Source organism: Mus caroli, unplaced genomic scaffold (assembly GCF_978045245.1).
Source record: "Mus caroli unplaced genomic scaffold, Mus_caroli_1 scaffold_6, whole genome shotgun sequence".
Classification (NCBI taxonomy): domain Eukaryota; kingdom Metazoa; phylum Chordata; class Mammalia; order Rodentia; family Muridae; genus Mus; species Mus caroli.
In genome coordinates, this window is record NW_028227261.1 from 135,406,659 (window position 1) to 135,431,879 (window position 25,221).

Genomic DNA, 25,221 nt, shown 5'->3' on the forward strand with positions numbered 1-25,221 from the left:
GGAACCTGGCACCCTCCTTGAGTTGCATTTGCATAAGCTTTTTGTTGTCCAAAGATTCCTTTGCTGCTTAAACATTCCTTTAATTCCTTTTCATAAATTGGAAGCTTAGCTGGTTTGGGTCTTGCTCTGAGGGCACAACTCTCTTTATTCTATTTTGAATAACTCCTTTCTTTAAACATTTTCCTCCTTCCTGGAGCACAGGACTTGGCTCCAGAATTACATTTCCTGGTAATTCTGGCTATTTTTCTCTTTAAACTGTACATTTTGTATTTCTTTGTGCCTACTTTTTCCTTTTCATTATAGATCTTCATAAGAATGATCACCGATAACTACACAATACTGTAACTACTGGGCTGTCTTGAAATTTCTGCCAATGACATTAATTTACATCTCTTTGATTTCACTTCCAGTAGATTTTTAGGACAAGGGCAAAGAGCAGCCACAATCTTTGCCTAACCATGACAAGAGTGGTCTGTAATCCACTTATTAATATTGCTCCCCTCTGAAACCACTGGAGCCGTGCCTCTATGCTATTATCTTCTATGTGTCTACTAGGATGAACCATTAAGTCCTGCTTAAAGCATTCAACCACTTTCTTAGTCAAAAGTCTCAAAGTCTTCCATACTCTTTCTACAGAAAGCATGGTCAGGCTTACCTAGCAGTCCCTGATATTTCTTTGAAAGACACGATGACCAAGGTGACCCCTAAAAATCATTTAATTGGGGGCTTATTTTCAGTTTTAGATGGTTAGTGCATAATTATCCTTGTTGAAAACAGACAAGCAAAGCACTGGAGCAGAAGAGGAGAGTTTCTTTCCTGATCTGCAGATAGAAGCCAGAGAGAGAGAAAGAGAGGAGAGAGACTGGGTCTATTTGGTATTTTGAAACCTCAAAGCCCACCCCGAGTGACACATCTTCTCCAACAAAGTCACACCTACTCTAGCAAGTCCAATCATATTTGTTCCCAAACAGTTCATCAACTGAGGAACAAGTATTTACACAATGAGCCTATGAGGATAATTCTCATTCAAACCACCACAACTGTAATATCTTTATGTTAGTTGTGCTTTTGAAATTATAATAGCATAGCTACTGCTGTCCATGTAGCCTTTCTTCAGTCATGATTACTTGGACAAAATGCCTTGGATTTACAATTCTTTTCCTCTCTTCTTTAAAATATTTAAATTCATATTTCAGTGATTATTTCAAACACATCTTTTCAATTCTTCTTAGGAATATCTTAAAAATGGAAAGCAAAGATTTAACCTCTATGGTTAACTGGTCGTATACCTCTTAGTATATAATTGTTATGTATACCTCTATGTTGACAATCATTTTGAATCATAAACTTATCGGTTAACAAATTGTGTTAAAAGTGAAGAAGGTGATCAAATGATTCATAGTAAGAAAATTATGTTTCTAAAATAGTTTTAAGATAAGTGTAGAGAAGATTGACTAGAGTTGAACTATAATGTGCTATCTGGAGAGATCACTAATTGAATGACCTCTTTATTTAGATAAAGGACTTTAATAATGTTAAATTTATTAGCATCACTACATGGCATTTTCATCAACTTATTTTATATTTTGACATTACTATCCATTACAAAGATTCATCAGTATATATTCAGGTAACTTACAGTAACTTTCACCTGCTCCCCTGAAAGGGCAGTACTCATATTTCTTTCAATTCATCATGAAAATGTATAGACTACATTTTTTAAAAGACAAATTCAGGTGGAAATAATCTGTAAGAAGCCAATTGGGTTAAACTTTTCTAAGTTATTTAATTTAAAATAAAAAGTGTGAATTGCCATAAGATAAGTATGTAAATATACTTTATCAGTGAACATTTAATTGAGAGCTTGAAGAGAATATGGGACACAAAAATATTATGCAATATATTTTCATCTAGTATGTGTACACCATGAACCTCAAGTAGTTTACTTTGATAAATCTTTTTTCTCCTCTTTTTCTTTAGGCTATAAAGGGCTTTTTTTATTTTTTATTTTTGTTGTTGTTGATTTGTCTTTTTGTTTCTGTTTTGTTTTTGTTTTTTGTTTTCTGTTTTTTTATTTTTTTGACTGGTAGGATGTTTCAAGATTGGGATTTTAGGAGTCTATCAAACCTTCGTAATTTCATTATTTTACTATGAATTGTTTATCCAGAAACTCCCCTAAACAATGCAGGGTATTGCCATTTCTCTTAGTGCCCAGCAGAACTTGATGGTAGGATTCTATTGCTGAAGAAACCACACAGTTTGAACCCGGGTCAGGCAAAAAAAAAAAAAAAAAAAAAAAAACAAACACAGCTTTTTTTCAGTAGATCTTGAAGCATCATCGTTTTGCTGGCTTATTTTCATAGGCTTCAATCTAGACAGGGAAAGGACATTAGGACCTTTGATGGAAGATATTTTTAAGACTGAAATATAAGTACACATCTTTCTTTGCTCTTCTTTATACATCACTTTCTTGAGTTCAGCCATAATAGTGTTAGTGTGATGTTCCCTGTCAGACTGCACCTACTCTATATAATGCATCTACAGCCTGCATCTATGTTTACATAATGTATTTTTATTTTACTATATAAACTTGAGAAAATCATTTAAACCCTGTAATCACCATCTTCTTATCTATTGAGTGTCTGAATAATTACTGCAATTTATAAAACACTTTTTCTATATTTACTTCAGACTTCTCCTACACTGTCTTTTTTTTCTTTTTTCCTGTTGCAGTTAGACTATATCTTTCAATGTCCCTTGTAGTTCTATGTCACCAAAGACAGTCACATTGGAGGTGTAAGGCTTCAGTATATAATTTGGTTTTTAGAGGGGATAAAAATAAGTCATGGCAGTTGTCAACATTTAAAAAAAAAATCTATCCCAGCACTTGGGAGGCAGAGGCAGACAGATTTCTGAGTTCGAGGCCAGCCTAGTCTACAAAGTGAGTTCCAGAACAGCCAGGGCTATACAGAGAAACCCTGTCTCAAAAAACAAACAAACAAACAAACAAACAAACAAACAAAACAAAACAAAACAAAAAACAAAAAACAAACAAAACAAAATCAAAAAAATTAAAATCAAAGTTAGATTTATAGATTATAAAAACAATGACAGGATTTGACTACATTGAGCTTGTAGTAATTTAGTTCTAACAGTATGCCTTTAATGGCTGGGTCATGGATCCCTTTTTGCGGGCATGACTGCTTAAGTTTATCTGTTTTTACCTTATTATATGATCTTGTGTACTTTCATCATTTGATTTCATGGTCCCTGAATATAGGAGATAGAGAGGTAGGAATATACTATAATAATTACAGGAGATAGAGAGGTCAGAATGTACTATAATAACTTTTTGTGATATAAAACACACATCATCATATCACAAGGACACTTGAAGATCTGTTCTGAGAATTGCATCATCTCCACACATAGTACTTGATTATTTCCCTTCTTTTAATTTCTGTCATATGTCCCTCAGATTCTACTTACATGATGTGGCTAATTGATAAAGTAGAAGTACTTCAGGTATTTATCAACATCATTAGTTTATACAAATATGCAATGAAACCTTACTACAATATATGCAATAGAACAAATATTTAAAGAATTTAGGTAGATATGTAAAATTTATGACTATTAAATGTGAGTTTTCCAATAAACTTATGTGAAAAATGCTCAATGGAAATACATGGACAAACTTAAAAACTGAGTAGGTACTTGATCAGTATTTGTCATGTTGTAAGAAAATAATAAAAATACACACTGCATTAATTTGCATGCTCATCTGGCTATATGAATCAAGGCAAATAAAATCAGATTTTAAAAATACATGTAACTTATTTTGTGCCAAATATCAATACAATGTTTTGGAAAAATATCATAGAACAAATACATAGCTGCAAATATTTTAACGTGTCACTGCTTGCATAGACAAAAAAGAAGAAAAAATTTTTTTTATTAATTTTATTAGATATTTTCTTCATTTACCCCTTTCCTCATTTCCCCTCCAAAAACCCCCTATCTTCTTTCCTTACCCTGCTCACTAACCCACTCACTTCTGGTTCTGATCCTGGCATTTTCCTGTACTGGGATCTAGCTGCATAAGGAAAAAAAAAAAATACAGCCAGGCGTGGTGGCACACGCCTTTAATCCCAGCACTCAGGAGGCAGAGGCAGGCAGATTTCTGAGTTCGAGGCCAGCCTGGTCTACAAAGTGAGTTCCAGGACAGCCAAAACAAAAACAAACAAACAAACAAACAAAAATAACAAAAAAATTGTCACCAAGCAACTATTGACCAAGATGTTTGTCAATGTTTAATCTGAAAGATGATCATTTTACTAATTACTGAAATAAGCTGTTAAGATGAATATTTGGCATTTCAGATATTGATAACATTTTGTGGTAGTTATTAGTTAAAAATCACATGAAGTAACATTTCAAATGTGCACAAACTTATTGCCCAACATTTCTTAACAGTTTTCCCTAGTTCCATATATCTTGCTTACTGGTATGTTTACAGTGGAAGAATTCACGCAGGCGAGGTCACTGAGGTACAGAAGTTTACCTTTTTGTACCATAGGAATTTGTGATTTATCAGTAAAAGAATTAATTGTCCACTCACCAAAACTATCTTAGATGATTCCAGTGACTTTCCAGAGTGGAACATGTTGAGGTTTTTCACATACATAACAATTATTTACTATAGATCTAAAGCACAGTACATGACACTTTCATCAGTTATTGCAAAAACTTAGAAGACTGTATACAATGCATAAGTGTGTGTGTATATCTGTGTATATGTATGTATGTATATGTATATGCATGTTTAGGCAAATGATTTGTGAATCATTTTGGAGAAATTTTACTATGCTGAATTAATAACAGCTTTACTCAACTGCAAAAATAAAAAGCTTGGCAATAAAAATAATAAAAAATTAATATAATAAATTAAAATTCTTGTAAAAAAATGGTGTGTGACCCTTACAGCTCTTCTCCCTATCTTGCTTTAGCCAGCATTCTTCCCTTCGTTTGGAGGCTCATGATGCATTCATCAAGCAATATCCTCAAATATTCCTGCGTGAAAAGACAGTGTTGCCTAAAGTTTCTCACCAGGTTGACAAAAGGTAAAATCGTTTTTGTTTTTGAAAGTGAAATTTATCTGTGGATATATTTGTGCTTTTTATGGGTGGTGGGTGTTCATATTACATAGTGCTGCTGAGTTTCATAATAACAATTTTATTCCAGGAGATTATGTCCCATGACAAACCAACTTCTCTGAATTCCCTGTCTGCCCACTGTCTTATAGTTTCCCTCTAGTCTCCTTTTAAATTGCATGACATATTCATCTATTATATATTTAAGTGATTTTATGTATCCTTGTAAAATATAGGATCCATAAAAGGGAAAAAAAACTTATTTGTCTTTTTTTTTAAGAGTTTGCTTCTTTCACATAATATGATGGTCTTCAATTGTGTTTGTTTTCTTTCAGTCTAATGTTTTGTTTGCTTGTTTTATTTTGTTTTGACTGAGTAAATTTCTGTTGTGCATATTGGAAACTTTCTTGTTCTAGTTATCTGTTGATCAAGTAGGCCAATCATAAGCTTGACTATTATGAATGATGTTGCAATAACATGGATGTACAAATATCTCTGCCACGTGCTGATATAGAGTTCTTCAGCTATACATCCAAAAGCTGTACAGCTCACACGATCTGTGTTGACTAATTTGTGTTCCCTGTGGTCCTTTCAAAAGTGCATTAATCCTGTAGCTTAATGAAGACTTAAGGGGAAAGAGAGGTACTTTAGTTATTTAAGTTTCTCATGATGTCTTATTCTATAAGCCTAGCCACAATAAAACATTATGAAACGTTCCAAAACTACTCAGTTTCCTGTACTAGCCACCTGCTGACAAGCTTCCCTTAGTATTATAGATAATCCTTCTGGAACCATAAGTCCACATTAACTCTTTCATCTATAAGGTACTTCTGGTTTTGATATATTATTATAGCAGCATAGAAATAACTAATACAGGGTGCAAAATACATAACACAACAGGAAAACAAGCAACATTGATTTATGTGTCCAATCAGCCAATCAAATTAGCTTGAGAAGTATGGAGATTTTAAGGTGCATTTCTGATATATTTGGGAAGAAAGTCAGGTTCAGGCTTAAACTATAATTTTGATAACTATTTTCCTTTCTTGGGTCTGCCTCACCTTTTTGGAAGATTGGTTTCATTTTCATACTTGTTATGATTGATTTGTACAGATTAGATTTATTAAGTTTCAGGTGAGAAAAACCTAGTTTTAAAAATAACTCATTTACAAATTCACTAGAATTTCTTGTGAATTAATCATGGATTATCAATAAATTTTGATTTGCTAGTCTTGAACCACATACCTACCCATGTAATGGGAAAATATTGCTGACACACTAAATAGAAAACACTGGGGTAAAGGTCTGAGCACAAGGAGAATCTATGAAAAAACTAAAGTGTTAAAATTGTGGGTGAATGTATAAAAGTTTGTTGAGAATTACTTGAAGGCACATAATTCAATAGGAGGATTAAACGTTTTTCTTTTCGAAACTAGGTAATGTATTGAAAGATGGAGTCTTAGGTTTCTATTGCTGTGGTAAAACACTATAAAAAAGCAACTAGAGAAAATACTTGGCTTATAGACTATCGTTCATCCTCAGGGGAAGCCAAGACAGCACCTCAAGGCAGAAAATGAAGCAGGAACTGTTGAGGTTTGGTCTGTTGTTATGTATTATAATGCTAAATAGTGGGTCTGGTTACCTCAGGGATGAGAGAATCCTCACATACATCAAGTAATGCTATGTGATCTTGCTCCTATAGCCTATAGCTGGGCAGAAGACAGGAAGGTGGAATTTTAGTTCCTGGGCTTGTGGTCTTAGGAGGACTATAAGGAGAAGGAGAGGAGAAGAGGCCATGGGATCAGTGTGTCCTGAAAATATGGCCATTTCAGGCTGGCCAATTGGAGTTAAGTGCAGCCCAGATAAAATATGGCAAAGTATAACTAGGGATTATTGATAGGAAAGAAGACATAAGTGCTTAGAGGGTAGGTATCTGCCTAGCTGTAGTGCTTTGTAGGCTTATTATAAATATAAAAGTTTATGTCTTTCATCTGGGAACAAAAAGATTAAATGCAGGGTAGAAACCTCCATTTGAGAAAAATATACTATAAGAGATCATAGAGGAATAGTGTTTCCTGGAGTGTTTTCCATACTTAGCCTGCCTTACAAAACCACCTCCTGTGGGCTAGCAATACCTACAGTGGGATGGTCCCTCATATCAATTGTTTACCAAGAAATTTCTTTACAGAATTATCTATATGTCAACGTGAGGGGTAATGAGTTTTCTCCTTCCTAGGTATGCCAAGGTTTGTGTCAGAGTGACAAAATCCAACCAGCACCAAACAAAGAACTTTGAAACCATACTTACAATCAGAGAGATTGTACCCATTTATTATCTAACATAGTGCATTAAAATAAATTAATATCAGGATTAGAAGAAATGATAGTCAACTATTTAGAAATTAAACAATAGCCTAAATTCAAACCTTTAAAATATCCTATACAACTTTAGGCTAAGAGTCAAAATTGTGCTACATGCTTTAGATACATATCAAAGAAGCAGAGGAAATAAAAGAAAGCTACACAAGGGTTGATGGTAAGCTAGGACACATTTCAAAGACAAAGGAAAGAGAGTGAGGACATAGCAATGAATTGAGAGGAAATATCTGCACATATTCTACATTTGACAAGCAGGACCCAAAATACAGAAGGGACTTAATAGCAAGAAATCAACATGAGTGAATAATGGGTAAATCTCTGGAAGTCACTTTTCAAAAGAAGACATTAAAGAACATTTGATGGAAATCAGCATGTGCCTCATGGCAAAAGAAAAATCACGGTTTCATCTCTTGACCATGTGGCTGTTAACAAAACTGAACATTGATCTTGGGTTCTGGATCCCTCAGAGACAAGTGTATACAGGTGAGAGTACAGACTGCAGAAGTGACACAGCTTCAGGGACAGGCAGAAGCAACACAGCTTCTGGAGCAGACCCCATTTCTGGCTCCAGATATCTGTGCAACTTTCCCACCAGAGGAGAGGTGTCCACCTGGGAGGGCTCTGCCTGCCAGAGCAAGTGAGGGAGCCATCTAGAGTCCTGGGTCCCTCAGAGACCAGTCTGTGCAGGTGAGCACACACTCTGCAGAGGCAACATATCTTTTGGGACAGGCCCTGTATCAAGCCTTCATCTTCAGCCAGGAGGCAGGTCTGAACACCAGACCTCTGTGCACCTTCCCTGCATGAGGAGAGCTTGCCTGAAGAGAGTACTCTGACCACTGAGACTCAGGAGAGAGCTGGACCCCCAGGACTGCTGACAGAGGCTAACAGAATCAAAGGAGGAACAAGCTCCAATCAGAGATAACTATAAAAACTAACTCCAGAGACTACCAGATGGCAAAAGGCAAACATAAAAATCATACTAACATAAACCAAGACTACACACCATCATCAGAACCCAGCACTTCAAACCTCAGCCAGTCCTGGATACCCCAACACACCCGAAAAGCAAGACTCGGATTTAAAATCATATCTCATGATGCAAGTAGAGGACTTTAAGAAGGGCCATTAATAACTCACTTAAAGAAATACAGAAGAACACTGCTAAAGAGGCAGAAGTTCTTAAAGAGGAAACACAAAAATCCCTTAAAGAATTACAGGAAAACACAACCATGAAGGAATTGAACAAAACCATCCAAGACCTGAAAAGGGAAATAGAAACAATAAAGAAAACCCAGAGTGAGACTCTGGAGATAGAAACCCTAGGAAAGAAACCAGGAACCATAGATGCGACTATCAGCAACAGAATACAAGAGATGGAAGAGAGAATCTCAGGTGCAGAAGATTCCATAGAGAACATCGGCACAACAATCAAAGAAAATGCAAAATGCAAAAAGATCCTAACTTAAAACGTCCAGGAAATACAGGACACAATGAGAAGACCAAACCTATGGATAATAGGAGTAGATGAGAATGGAGATTTTCAATTTAAAGGGCCAGCAAATATCTTCAACAAAATTATAGAAGAAAACTTCTCAAACCTAAAGAAAGAGATGCTCATGAATATAAAAGAAGCCTACAGAACTCCAAATAGACTGGACCAGAAAAGAAATTCCTCCCGACACATAATAATCCGAACAACAAATGCACTAAATAAAGATAGAATATTAAAAGCAGTAAGGGAAAAAGGTCAAGTTACAGATAAAGGCAGGGCTATTAGAATTACACCAGACTTCTCACCAGAGACTATGAAAGCCAGAAGATCCTGGACAGAAGTTATGCAGACCCTAAGAGAACACCAGAATGCCAGCAAAACTCTCAAGAACTATAGGTGGAGAAATCAAAGTATTTCATGATAAAACCAAATTCACACAATATCTTTCCACGAATCCAGCCCTTCAAAGGATAATAAAGGGAAAACACTGACACAGGGATGGAAACTACACCCTAGAAAAAGCAAGAAAGTAATCCTTCAACAAAACTAAAAGAAGACAGCCACAAGAACAGAATCCCAAATTTAACAACAGAAGTAACAGGAAGCAACAATTACTTTTCTTTTATTTCTCATAACATCAATGGAATCAATTCCCCAATAAAAAGACATAGACTAACAGACTGGCTACACTAACAGGACCCAATATTTTGCTACTTACAGGAAACCCATCTCAGGGAAAAAGACACACAATACCTCAGAGTGAAAGGCTGGAAAACAATTTTCCAAGCAAATGGTCTGAAGAAACAAGCTGGAGTAGTCATTCTAATATGAAACAAAATCGACTTCCAACCCAAAGTTATCAAAACAGACAAGGAGGGACACTTTATACTCATCAAAGGTAAAATCTTCCAAGAGGAATTCTCAATTATGAATATCTATGCTCCAAATGCAAGGGCAGCCACATTCATTAAAGAAACTTTAGTAAAGCTCAAAGCACACATTGCACCTCACACAATAATAGTGGGAGATGAAAACACCCCACTCTCACCAATGGACAGATCCTGGAAACAAAAAGTAAACAGAGACACAAGGACACTAAAGAAAGTTTTGATACAAATCGATTTAATAGATATCTACAGAACATTTTCTCCTAAAAGAAAAGGATATATCTTCTTCTCAGCGCCACATGGTACCTCCTCCAAAATTAACCATATAATTGGTCACAAAAGAGGCCTCCACAGATACAAAAATATTGAAATTATCCCATGCATCCTATCTGACCACAATGGAATAAGGCTGATCTTCAATAACAACATAAATAATAGAAAGCCAACATTCACGTGGAAACTGAACAACACTCTACTCAATGATTCCTTGGTCAAGGATGAAATGAAGAAAGAAATTAAAGACTTTTTAGAGTTTAATGAAAATGAAGCCACAACATACCCAAACTTATGGGACACAATGAAGGCAGTCCTAAGAGGAAAACTCATAGCTCTGAGTGCCTCCAAAAAGAAACTAGAGAGAGCATACACTAGCAGCCTGACAGCACAGCTAGAAGCTCTAGAACTGAAGGAAGCAAATTCACCCAAGAGGAGTAGACAGTAGGAACTAATCAAACTCAGCACTGAAATCAACCAAGTGGAAACAAAAGGAACTATTCAAAGAATCAACCAAACCAGGAGCTGGTTCTTTTAGAAAATCAACAAGATAGATATACCCTTAGCCAGACTAACTTGAGGGCACAGGGACAGTATCCTAATTAAATGAAAAAGGAGACATAACAACAGAACATGGAGAAATCCAAAACACCATCAAATCCTTCTACAAAAGGCTATACTCAACAAAACTGGAAACCCTGGATGAATGGACAACTTCGTAGACAGATACCAGGTACCAAAGTTAAATCAGGATCAGATAAACGATGTAAACAGTCCCATTTCCCTAAAGAAATGGAAGCAGTCATCAATATTCTCCCAACCAAAAAAAGCTCAGGACCAAATGGATTTAGTGCAGAGTTCTATCAGACCTCAAAGAAGACCTAATTCCAACCGTCCTCAAACTATTCCACAAAATAGAAACAGTAAGTACTCTACCCAATTCATTCTATGAAGCCACAATTACTCTGACACCTAAATCACACAAAGATCCAACAAAGAAATAGAACTTCAGACCAATTTTCCTTATGAATATCAATGCAAAAAAACTCAATAAAATCCTCGCAAACCAAATCCAAGGACACAACAAAATGATCATCCATCATGACCAAGTAGGCATCATCCCAGGGATGCAAGGATGGTTTAATATATGGAAATCCATCAAAGTAATCCACTAAACAAACTCAAAGACAAAAACCACATGATCATCTCCTCAGATGCTGAGAAAGCATTTACCAAATCCAACACCCATTCATGATAAAAGTCTTGGAAAGATCAGGAATTCAAGGCCCATACCTAAACATAATAAAAGCAATATATATCAAACCAGTAGCCAACATCAAAGTAAATGGAGAGAAGCTGGAAGCAATCCCACTAAAATGAGGGACTAGACAAGGCTGCCCACTTTCTCTCTACCTATTCAATATAGTACTTGAAGTCCTAGCCAAAGCAATTCCACAACAAAAGGAGATCAAGGGGATACAAATTGGAAAGAAAGAAGTCCAAATATCGCTATTTGCAGATGATATGATAGTATATAAAAGTGCCTCCAAAAATTCTACCAGAGAACTTCTAATTGTGAAGAACAGCTTCAGTGCAGTAGCTGAATATAAAATTAACTCAAATCAATGGCCTTTCTCTACACAAATGATAAACAGACTGAGAAAGAAATTAGGGAAATAACACCCTTCACAATATACACAAATAATATAAAATACCTTGGTGTGACTCTAACTAAGGAAGTGAAAGATCTGATAAGAACTTCAAGTCTCTGAAGAAAGAAATTAAAGAAGATCTCAGAAGATGGAAAGATCTCCCATGCTCATGGATTGGCAGGATTAATGTAGTTAAAATGACTATCCTGCCAAAATCAATCTACAGATTCAATACAATCCCCATCAAAATTCCTACTCAATTCTTAACTTAGATAGAAAGGGAAATTTGCAAATTCATCTAGAAAAATAAAAAAACCTAGGATAGCAAAAATTTTCTCAACAATAAAAGAACCTCTGGTGTAATCACCATGCTGGACATTAAGTTGTACTACAGAGCAATTGTGATAAATACAGTGACAGACAGGTAGATCAATGGAATATAATTGAAGACCCAGAAATGAATCCACAAAGCTATGGTCACTTAATCTTTGACAAGGGAGCTAAAACCATCCAGTGGAAAAAAGACAGCATTTTCAACAAATGGTGCTGGCAAAACTGGAGGTTATCATGTAGAAGAATGCGAATTGACCCATTCCTATCTCCTTGTACTAAGGTCAAATCTAAGTGTATCAAAGACCTCCCCCGTAAAACCAGAGACAGTGAAACTTATAGAGGAGAAAGTGGGGAAAAGCCTCGAAGATATGGGCACAGGGGAAAATTCATAAACAGAACAGCAATGGCTTGTGCTGTAAGATCAAGAATTGACAAATGGGACCTCATAAAATTGCAAAGCTTCTGTAAGGCAAAAGACACTGTCAATAAGACAAAAAGGCCACCAACAGATTAGGAAAGGATTTTTGCCAATTCTAAATCTGATAGGGGACGAATATCCAATATATACAAAGAGCTCAATAAGCTGGACTCTAGAAATTCAAATAACCCCATTAAAAATGTGGTACAGAGCTTAACAAATAATTCTCAACTGAGGAATACCGAATGGCTGAGAAGCACCTGAAAAAATAGTCAACATCCTTAATCATCAGCGAAATGAAAATCAAAACAACCTTGAGATTTCACCTCACACCAGTCAGAATGGCTAAGATCAAAAATTCAGGTGACAGCAGATGCTGGTGAGGATGTGGAAAAAGAGGAACACTCCTCCATTGTTGGTGGGATTGCAAGCTGGAACAACCACTCTGGAAATCAGTCTGGCAGTTCCTCAGAAAATTGGACATAATGTTACTACTGGAAAATCCTCTCTTGGTCATATACCCAGAAAAAGTTCCAACTGGTAACAAGAACACATGCTCCACTATGTTTATAGCAGCCTTATTTATAATAGCCAGAAGCCTGAAAGAACCCAGATGTCCCTCAACAGAGAAATGGGTACAGAATCTGTGGTACATTTACACAATGGACTACTACTCAGCTATTAAAAATATGGAATTTATGAAATTCTTGGACAAATGGATGTGTCTGGAGGATATCATCCTTAGTGAGGTAACCTAATCACAAAAGAAGTCATTAGATATGCACTAACTGATAAGTGAATATTACTCCAGAAACTTAGAACACCCAAGATACAATTTGTAAAACACAAGAAAATCAAGAAGAGGGAGACCAATGGGTGGACACTTTGTTCCTTCTTAGAATAGGGAACAAAATTCCCATGAAAGGAGTTACAGAGACAAAGTTTGGAGCTAGGATGAAAGGATGGACTATCCAGAGACTATCCCACCCAGGGATCTATCTCATAATCAGCCACCAATCCCAGACACTATTGCTTATGCCAGCAAGAGTTGCTGAAGAGACCCTGATATAGCTGTCTTGTATGAGGCTATGCCAGTGCCTGGCAAACACAGAAGTGTATGCTCACAGTCATCTATAGGATGGAACACAGGGTCCCCAGTGGAGGAGCTAGAGAAAGTACCCAAGAGCTGAAGGAGTCTGCATCCCTATTAGAGGAACAACAATATGAACTAGCCAGAACCCCCAGAGCTGCATATGTAGCAAAAGATTGCCTAGTTGGCCATCATTGGGAAGAGAGGCCCCTTGAGCAAGGCAAAGGGAGGGTATAAAGGACTTTTGGGATAGCATTTTAAATGTAAATGAAGAAAATATCTAATAAAAAATGTGGGGGAAACAAACTATATAAGTTAGGCAGTGGTAGTGCACACCTTTAATCCCAGCACTTGCAAGGTAGAGGCAGGCAGATTTCTGAGTTTGAGGTCAAACTGGGATCCAGAGTGAGTTCCAGGATAGCCATGGCTATACAGAGAAACCCTGCTTCAAAATAAATAAATAAATAAATACAAAAGCTGACACCATTGCATACACTAGCAAGATTTTGCTGAAAGGTCCCAGATATAGCTGTCTCTTGTGAGACAATGCCGGGGCCTAGCAAACACACAAGTGGATGCTCACAGTCAGCTATTGGATGGATCACAGGGCCCCTAATGGAGGAGCTAGAGAAAGTACCCAAGGAGCTAAAGGGAACTGCAACCCCATAGGTGGAGCATTATTATGAACTAACCAGTACCCCAGAGCTCTTGACTCTAGCTGCATTTGTATCAAAAGATGGCCTAGTCGGCCATCACTGGAAAGAGAGGCCCATTGGAGTTGCCAACTTTATATGCCCCAGTACAGGGGAATGCCAGGGCCAAGGGGTGGGGGTGGGTGGGTGGGGGACTGAGGGGGGGGAGTGTATTGGGGACTTTTTGGATAGCATTGGAAATGTAATTGAGGAAAATACCTAATTAAAAAAAAAGAAAATATCTAATAAAAAATGAATATAAACCAATACTGAACATTAATCTATATTCTTCATATTATAAAATGCAATCTACTTCAAAGGGACAAGAAACATACTGCCAATTGAGTTAAAATCCAGTCTATTAAAAATTTGAACTCAGTTGCTGCTCCCACAAGAGTTCTTCATGCAATGTATTTATATATACCACTCTAGCTCTTTTTATTATAAGGTCCTGTATTATAGATGGGAGGAATGTCTTATGTGGATGCTTGCACCTGTCAAGAATTAACTTTTTATTTTCACTCATATTAAACATCAACATAGAAAAGGGAAAAATACAAACTGCACAATATATTCAATACCATGAGAATAAATCACTGATTAAGCAACATATTTTAGGAATAAATATAATCAGGAAACAATTGTTAGCAGATACTAAATACCTCTGTCATTAAACTTTTTGGATACCTGATCTATGTAATGTGTGACCAGGGTTACTATGTATAGATAAGAGAGGGAAGCTTGATTTATTGTTATCTTCCTGTTTGGATGGCCTTGATCTCCTTTTTGTCCTGGAGGTACTGCACCTCATGGCACTTGATTTTAGACCTGGAAACCAGGAGCTCCCTGTGGGTCTTGTTTGCTTCCAGCTTGTGGTTTTGTTATATTGGGTTCCTCTCTCATAAACTGTTGACAAAGAACATGCACCACCAGCTTTCCAACAGGCCAAACTAATGGGGAAATTTTCTCAATTTCTTATTTCTCTTCCAAAATGAATCCATCTTGTATCTAGTTCCTACAAAACTAGTCAGCTTTGGGTTCGTCCAGATTTTCCTTTTGGTACAATGGACACTATACTATAGCCTCTCAGGAGACCTAAGCATAGTTTTGGCTGTGGCTTAACAGTCACAGAAAGACATTATTAAAGCTATTGACCAACACCAATGCCTATTACGATTGTTATAGTCAATATTGTATATTTCATTTAACTGCTTTGCTCTGGGCATCTGGAGAGGGCCTGATGTGAGAGCACTTGTAGAGACTGGAAGAACTCCATCCATCATGTATAAGGAGGGAGTAAGTGCTTCTCGTGAGTATGAAGCTCACTGGACTAGAGTCATATTAATGAAAATAAACAGAAGACCTGCCTGAGACATTGAGAAGCACTTCTACTAGAACATTAAAAAAATGTTAATTAAAAACTTAAAGAATAGATCAAGGATGAGGTCAAAGAGGGTTTGGAATTGCTGGCACTATCTAAACTTAATTTGGAAATATATTAGAAGGTGAATTTCTAGAATATTTTAGGGTAGAAGAAATGAAATATAGAAGCAGCTACATTTTGTTTAGTTTTTAAAGAATACCGTATTGTGACCTTGAAGACTGGAGTTTGGTATTTTTATTTTGTCTAATAGCATCAATGTACCTTTAGAAAGTTCTTATATGCCTTTCACTTTCTTTTTTTAAATAATCTAGAAAAAGCACAAGTTTAACATGATAGCTCACTGTTGTATAGTGGACAAGCCTTTGAAATATAGTCTTTGAAATATATATATTACTACCATGTACTGTGGGAAATGGTGGTGCTTCATATAATCATACCATTTGTCCTCATTTTAGTTTTGTAGGTGTGATAACATATACACCCCACTACCACCACCACCACCAACAACAACCAAAGAGTACCCATGGCTTCAGCCACATATATAGCAGAAGATGGCCTTGTCAGACATCAATGGGAGGAGAGGCCCTTGGTCCTGTGAAGACTTGATGCCCCAGTGTAGGGGAATGCTAGGGCAGAGAGGTAGGAGTGGGTGGGTGGATGGGGGAACAACCTCATAGAATCAGGGTGAGGGGGGATGGGATAGGAGGTTTCTGGTAGGGCAGGAAAGGGAATAACATTTGAAATGTAAATAAAGAAAATATCCAAAAAAGTATAACCCCCAAAATAGATAGATAGATAGATAGATAGATAGATAGATAGATAGATAGATAGAAGATAAAAGGCAATATAGGAGGATGAGCTTTGTAGCACACGCCTTTAATCCCAGCACTCCTTAGGCAAAAGCAGTTCGAACTCTATGAGTTGAAAACCAGCATGTTCTACATAGCAAGTTCTAGGACATCTAGATGGCTAGACTACATAATAAATTCTATCTCACAAAAGTAAAACAAAACACAACACAAAACAAAAAAAAGCAATACAAGAAAGGAAGAGATTATTAGGCTTGCAGCTTCTGGTTACAATCAGTTGCTGCAGAGAAGTCAAGGTTCAAACGTAAAGTCCCTCATCCACAGTCAACGGCCTCCAAAGAAAAAGCACATGGCTCCTTGCTTGTGAGATTTCAGCTAGCCTTTTCTCATTATGGAATGGTGCCTCCTACAGGAGTGGTCTGTGTCATTCACAGACATTCCCTAAAGCCAACCTGCTCAAGATATGTTTTTATTAAGATGCCTTTCCTAGGTGATTCTTGGCTAGGTCAAGGTTTTAGATAACAAAAAGTAGTACACTATTTTTTAAAGAAATTCCCCACCTCCAAAAACCATTAAAACAGCAATATAAAAACAAGGTTACTAGCTGGACACTACATAAAATTCCATTATGTTTAAGGAGCTTGCACAACTAAATTACTTTCATATTCAAATCACAAGACAAAATTCTCTGTAGCAGGATTTTCTCTTCATTCTAGTATTTTTAGTGTACGTCAATTGATGAATCTGTTACTAGGATATATAATGATGATGATTTTTTAAATCAGTAGGTCTGGTAGCCATAGTCAAGTATTTTAAATAACTTTATTCATTCGAGTGAGCCTATTTACAGAATTATATCTATATTCTATGCTAAGAAGACGTAGTCATTGGGAACAAATATCAGCAAAATGCTAATGTTTATGCTAATAGGTAGGGATTGTGCTGTAAGTAATCCTATGGTAATTTCATAATATTTTTGATCACCAATTAGAACTTCAGTATCTCTACTGATATTTTCATTTCTTTAAAATAACCTTTAGGACTCTTGGAAGTGATTTCCAGAGAGCTACATCTGCAAATGTGGATAAACAATGCAGTTATCAAAGCAAACTAGGTTAACGGTTTACATTTGAAAAATATAAATTTCTCTGAGAAGTACAAATCAGTATCACAGGTGATTTTTATTTAGAATATGTCAAATGAAGCACAATCTACATCTTTAAGTAATTATTCACTTCACATTCTTTGAACTTAGATGATGCTTAGGTCTATGATAAGAAAGATTTAAAAGCCCCATACAAGGAACATCAATATGAACTAACCAGTACCCTCAGAGCTCCGTGGAACTATACCACCAATCAAAGAAAACACATGGTGCAACTTGTGGCTCTAGCTATATTTGTAGCAGAGGATGACCTAGTTGGTTATCAATGGGAGGAGAGGCCCTTGGTCCTGCAAAGGCTCTATGCCCCAGTAAAGGGGAATGCCATGACCAGGAATGGGAGTGGGTGGGCTGGGGAGCAGGGGGAGAGGGGAGGGGCTAGGGGATTTTCGGAAGGGGAAACTAGGAAAGAGGATGACATAGAGGATGATAAAAAAAGATAAAAGAGAAAGATTTCAAAGATTTGAGTGATTAGACAGTAAAAGGCTATAATGCTTGTGAATTAAACAGATCTAGAAATATATCAAGTAATGGTAAAGTTTGTTTCAGACAGTATAACCACAATTGTTTGCATTAATTCTTTTTTTCAATAATTAATTTGACTAACACCAATCTAGAATCCATTGTTTGTCTGGCACTCTGCTAGTACAGAATAAAATAAACATGGCCTTCAGCCTGTAAGCAGTGATCACTGCACTGTGATTAATATTTATGAACAGTCATTAGTCCAGGCTTTTGGATGTTAAGAATAGGAACACTGTTCAAAGGAACAGGTACAATGAAAAAGCAGTTGCCTACTGGCCTACCTACATCACAAGAGGAGGGATGAAGATGGTCATAGGGAAGATAAAATAAAATATCTAGATGTGTGTGGACTTCAAACTTTTGTTTTTCAAATTTTTATTGGATGTTTTTTCCTATTTTTTATTGCATATATTCTTTAAACTGGTCCCTCCTCCAGAAATTCCCTATGCCATTCCCCCACCCCCTGCTTCTATGAGGGTGTTTCCTCACCTACCCATTCCTGCCTCCCCAAAACTTCTAATCCCTGTTTGTATTTTCACAAGAACATGACTGGTATGATTTGTACTTTTAGAAGCTGTGGCACAAGGAGAGAAAGAACACAAAATTTCCCAAATGAAATAATTTTGAAAAAAAGAAAAAGACTCAGATGGCCTTAGCCTTGGGCAAATGGCAATCCATCTGCTCAAAGATCGTGTCTGGATCAGAGTGCAGGGGTGCTCTGCACAAAGAGCAAAGAGAATAATAACCATGACTCCTTTTCTGAGCATGGCACAACATTAATATGTGTGATAGTAGTGACTTAACAATTCTATGCTTCCTCAAACAAGTTTAACAGCCACACTTTTAAAGGCTATGGCAGATTTGTAGCTCATTTCAAGAGTAAAAGGAAGTCTTAAAGAAATTATTTATTTTTTTTTTGGCATAGGAGAGGATAACACCTTTTTTTTTTTTTTTCAAGCATCTCCTTATTTTATTTTATTTTTTTTTATATTTTTATTACATATTTTCCTCAATTACATTTCCAATACTATCCCAAAAGTCCCCCATAGCGCCCCCCACTTCCCTACCCACCCATTCCCATTCTTTTGGCCCTGGCATTCCCCTATATTGGGGCATATAAAGTTTGCAAGTCCAATGGGCCTCTCTTTCCATTGATGGCTGACTAGGCCATCTTTCGATACATATGCAGCTAGAGACAAGAGCTCCGGGGTTCTAGTTAGTACATCATGTTGTTCCAACAATAGGGTTGCAGATCCCTTTAGCTCCTTGGGTACTTACTCTAGCTTCTCCCTTGGGAGCCCTGTGATACATCCAATAGCTGACTGTGAACATCCACTCCTGTGTTTGCTAGGCCCCAGCATCGTCTCACAAGAGACAGCTATATTTGGGTCCTTTCAGCAAAATCTTGCTAGTGTATGCAATGGTGTCAGCGTTTAGAAGTTGATTATGGGATGGATCCCTGGATACGGCAGTCTCTAAATGGTCCATCCTTTCATCACCGCTACGAACTTTGTCTCTGTAACTCCTTCCCTGGGTGTTTTGTTCCCAATTCTGAGAAGGTGCACAGTGTCCACACTTTGGTCTTCATTCTTCTTGAGTTTCATGCGTTTAGCAAATTGTATCTTAAATCTTGGGTATCCTAAGTTTTGGGCTAATATCCACTTATCAGTGAATACATATTGTGTGAGTTCTTTTGTGATTGTGTTACTTCACTCAAGATGATGCCCTCCAGGTCCATCCATTTGGCTAGGAATTTCATAAATTCATTCTTTTTAAGGGCTGAGTGGTACTCCATTGTGTAAATGTACCATAATTTCTGTATCCATTCCTCTGTTGAGGGACATCTGGGTTCTTTCCAGCTTCTGGCTATTATAAATAGGGCTGCTATGAACATAGTGGAACATGTGTCCTTTTTACCGGTTGGGACATCTTCTGGATATATGCCCAGGAGAGGTATTGCTGGATCCTCCGGTAGTACTATGTCCAATTTTCTGAGGAACCGCCAGACTGATTTCCAGAGTGGTTGTACAAGCTTGCAATCCCTACAACAATGGAGGAGTGTTCCTCTTTCTCCACATCCTCACCAGCAACTGCTGTCACCTGAATTTTTGATCTTAGCCATTCTGACTGGTGTGAGGTGGAATCTCAGGGTTGTTTTGATTTGCATTTCCCTGATGATTAAGGATGTTGAACATTTTTTCAAGTGTTTCTCTGCCATTCGGTATTCCTCAGGCGAGAATTCTTTGTTCAGTTCTGAGCCCCATTTTTTAATGGGGTTATTTGACTTTCTGGAGTCCACCTTCTTGAGTTCTTTATATATATTGGATATTAGTCCCTTATCTGATTTAGGATAGGTGAAGATTCTTTCCCAATCTGTTGGTGGTTTTTTTGTCTTATTGATGGTGTCTTTAGCCTTGCAGAAGCTTTGTAGTTTCATGAGATCCCACTTGTCAATTCTCGATCTTACAGCACAAGCCATTACTGTTCTATTCAGGAATTTTTCCCCTGTGCCCATATCTTCAAGGCTTTTCCCCACTTTCTCCTCTATAAGTTTCAGTGTCTCTGGTTTTATGTGAAGTTCCTTGATCCACTTAGACTTGACCTTAGTACAAGGAGATAGGAATGGATCGATTCGCATTCTTCTACATGTTAACAACCAGTTGTGCCAGCACCATTTGTTGAAAATGCTGTCTTTCTTCCACTGGATGTTTTTAGCTCCCTTGTCGAAGATCAAGTGACCGTAGGTGTGTGGGTTCATTTCTGGGTCTTCAATTCTATTCCATTGGTCTATTTGTCTGTCACTATACCAGTACCATGCAGTTTTTATCACAATTGCTCTGTAGTAGAGCTTTAGGTCCGGCATGGTGATTCCACCAGAGGTTCTTTTATCCTTGAGTAGAGTTTTTGCTATCCTAGGTTTTTTGTTATTCCAGATGAATTTGCAGATTGCACTTTCTAATTCGTTGAAGAATTGATTTGGAATTTTGATGGGGATTGCATTGAATCTGTAGATTGCTTTTGGCAAGATAGCCATTTTTACAATGTTGATCCTGCCAATCCATGAGCATGGGAGATCTTTCCATCTTCTGAGATCTTCTATAATTTCTTTCTTCAGAGACTTGAAGTTTTTATTATACAGATCTTTCACTTCCTTAGTTAGAGTCACGCCAAGATATTTTATATTATTTGTGACAATTGAGAAGGGTGTTGTTTCCCTAATTTCTTTCTCAGCCTGTTTATTCTTTGTGTAGAGAAAGGCCATTGATTTGTTTGAGTTAATTTTATATCCAGCTACTTCACCGAAGCTGTTTATCAGGCTTAGGAGTTCTCTGGTGGAATTTTTAGGGTCACATATATATACTATCATATCATCTGCAAAAAGTGATATTTTGACTTCATCTTTTCCAATTTGTATCCCTTTGATCTCCTTTTGTTGTCGAATTGCTCTGGCTAGGACTTCAAGTACAATGTTGAATAGGTATGGAGAAAGTGGACAGCCTTGTCTAGTCCCTGATTTTAGAGGGATTGCTTCAAGCTTCTGACCATTTACTTTGATGTTGGCTACTGGTTTGCTGTAGATTGCTTTTATCATGTTTAGCTATGGGCCTTGAATTCCTGATCTTTCCAAGACTTTTATCATGAATGGGTGTTGGATCTTGTCAAATGCTTTTTCTGCATCTAACGAGATGACCATGTGGTTTTTGTCTTTGAGTTTGTTTATATACTGGATTACGTTGATTGATTTCCGTATATTGAACCATCCCTGCATCCCTGGGATGAAACCTACTTGGTCAGGATGGATGATTGTTTTGATGTGTTCTTGGATTCGGTTAGCAAGAATTTTATTGAGGATTTTTGCATCAATATTCATAAGGGATATTGGTCTGAAGTTTTCTATCTTTGTTGGGTCTTTTTGTGGTTTAGGTATCAGAGTAATTGTGGCTTCATAGAATGAGTTGGGTAGAGTACCTTCTGTTTCTATTTTGTGGAATAGTTTGTGAAGAACTGGGATTAGATCTTCTTTGAAGGTCTGATAGAACTCTGCACTAAACCCATCTGGTCCTGGGCTTTTTTTGGTTGGGAGACTATTAATGACTGCTTCTATTTCTTTGGGGGATATAGGGCTGTTTAGATCATTAACCTGATCTTGATTCAACTTTGGTACCTGGTATCTGTCTAGGAACTTCTCCATTTCATCCAGGTTCTCCAGTTTTGTTGAGTATAGCCTTTGGTAGAAGGATCTGATGGTGTTTTGGATGTCTTCAGGATCTGTTGTTATGTCTCCTTTTTCATTTCTGATTTTGTTAATTAGGATGCTTTCCCTGTGCCCTCTAGTGAGTCTGGCTAAGGGTTTATCTATCTTGTTGATTTTCTCAAAGAACCAGCTCCTTCATTGTTTGATTCTTTGAATGGTTTTTCTTGTTTCCACTTGGTTGATTTCACCCCTGAGTTTGATTATTTCCTGCCGTCTGCTCCTCTTGGGTGAATTTGCTTCCTTTTGTTCTAGTGCTTTTAGGTGTGTTGTCAAGCTGCTAATGTGTGCTCTTTCTAGTTTCCTTTTGGAGGCACTCAGAGCTATGAGTTTTCCTCTTAGAAATGCTTTCATTGCGTCCCATAAGTTTGGGTATGTTGTGGCTTCATTTTCATTGAACTCTAAAAAGTCCTTAATTTCTTTCTTTATTCCTTCCTTGACCAAGGTATCATTGAGAAGAGTGTTGTTCAGTTTCCACGTGAATGTTGGCTTTCTATTATTTATTTTGTTATTGAAGATCAGCCTTAGTCCATGGTGATCTGATAGGATGCATGGGACAATTTCAATGTTTTTGTATCTGTTGAGTCCTGTTTTGTGCCCAATTACATGGTCAATTTTGGAGAAGGTACCATGAGGTGCTGAGAAGAAGGTGTATCCTTTTGTTTTAGGGTAAAATGTTCTGTAGATATCTGCCAGATCCATTTGATCCATAACTTCTGTTAGTTTCACTGTGTCCCTGTTTAGTTTCTGTTTCCATGATCTGTCCATTGGTGAAAGTGGTGTGTTGAAGTCTCCCACTATTATTGTATGAGGTGCAATGTGTGCTTTGAGATTTACTAAAGTTTCTTTAATGAATGAGGCTGCCTTTGTATTTGGAGCATAGATATTCAGGATTGATAGTTCCTCTTGGAGGATTTTACCTTTGATGAGTATGAAGTGCCCCTCCCTGTCTTTTTTGATGACTTTGGGTTGGAAGTCAATCTTATCTGATATTAGAATGGCTACTCCAGCTTGTTTCTTCAGACCATTTGCTTGGAAAATTGTTTTCCAGCCTTTCATTCTGAGGTAGTGTCTATCTTTTTCTCTGAGATGAGTTTTTGTAAGCAGCAAAATGTTGGGTCTTGTTTGTGTAGCCAGTTTGTTAGTCTATGTCTTTTTATCGGGGAGTTGAGTCCATTGATATTAAGAGATATTAAGGAAAAGTAATTGTTGTTTCCTGTTATTTTTGTTGTTAAAGTTGGCATTCTGTTCTTGTGGCTGTCTTCTTTTAGGTTTGTTGAGGGATTACCTTCTTGTTGTTTCTAGGGCGTGGTTCCTGTCCTTGTATTGGTTTTTTTCTGTTATTATCCTTTGAAGGGCTGGATTCGTGGAGAGATAATGTGTGAATTTGGCTTTGTCGTGGAATACTTTGGTTTCTCCATCTATGTCAATTTAGAGTTTGGCTGGGTATAGTAGCTTGGGCTGGAATTTGTGTTCTTTTAGTGTCTGTATAACATCTGTCCAGGATCTTCTAGCTTTCATAGTCTCTGGTGAAAAATCTGGTGTAATTCTGATAGGCTTGCCTTTATATGTTACTTGGCCTTTTTCTCTTACTGCTTTTAGTATTCTATCTTTATTTAGTGCATTTGTTGTTCTGATTATTATGTGTCGGGAGGTATTTCTTTTCTTGTCCAGCCTATTTGGAGTTCTGTAGGCTTCTTGTATGTTCATGGGCATCTCTTTCTTTAGATTTGGGAAGTTTTCTTCTATAATTTTGTTGAAGATGTTTGCTGGTCCTTTGAGTTGAAAATCTTCATTCTCATCCACTCCTATTATCCGTAGGTTTGGTCTTCTCATTGTGTCCTGTATTTCCTGGATGTTTTGAGTTAGGATCTTTTTGCATTTTCCATTTTCCTTGATTGTTGTGCCCATGTTCTCTATGGAATCTTCTGCACCTGAGATTCTCTCTTCCATCTCTTGTATTCTGTTGCTGATGCTTGCATCTATGGTTCCAGATTTCTTTCCTAGGGTTTCTATCTCCAGTGTTGCCTCATTTTGGGTTTTCTTTATTGTGTCTACTTCCCTTTTTAGGTCTAGTATGGTTTTGTTCATTTCCATCATCTGATTGGATGTGTTTTCCTGTTTCTCTTTAAGGACTTCTACCAGTTTGGTTGTGTTTTCCTGTTTTTCTTTAAGGACTTGTAACTCTTTAGCCATGTTCTCCTGTAGTTCTTTAAAGTCCTTCTTGATGTCCTCTACCATCATCATGAGATATGCTTTTAAATCCAGGTCTAGTTTTTCAGGTGTGTTGGGGTGCCCTGGACTGGGCGAAGTGGGAGTGCTGGGTCCTGATGATGGTGAGTGGTCTTGGTTTCTGTTAGTAAGATTCTTACCTTTACCTCTCGCCATCTGGTAATCTCTGGAGTTGTTATAGTTGTCTCTGTTCAGAGGTTGTTCTTCTGGGGATTCTGAGTATCCTCTGTCAGCAGACCTGTACAGACTAAGTTCGGCGGAGTCCCAGAGCCAAGATTGCGCTCCCTGCAGGGCAGGTCACTGTTCTCCGGCTGGGAGGGTGTCGGATGTCTGCGGCCCCAAAAGGGTGCTGCCTCAGCGGTTCTGTGGCTCCCGCCTGTCCCAGAAGCTGTCTGCCTCTGTGGTCCTCACTCTGACCTGTACAGACTAAGTTCGGCGGGGTCCCGGAGCCAAGATGGCGCTCCCTGCAGGGCAGGTCACTGTCCTCC

General features: G+C 37.5%; 1 protein-coding gene across 1 annotated transcript in view; it reads left to right on the plus strand.

Moving 5' to 3' along the window:
- Cnbd1 (cyclic nucleotide binding domain containing 1) overlaps nucleotides 1-25,221 on the plus strand; it is a 367,012-nt gene that overhangs the window by 19,512 nt on the left and 322,279 nt on the right. Inside the window, exon 3 of the mRNA XM_085838485.1 lies at nucleotides 5,010-5,123. Coding sequence (XP_085694611.1) covers nucleotides 5,010-5,123 — 114 coding nt within the window. The remainder of the gene's footprint in view (nucleotides 1-5,009; nucleotides 5,124-25,221) is intronic.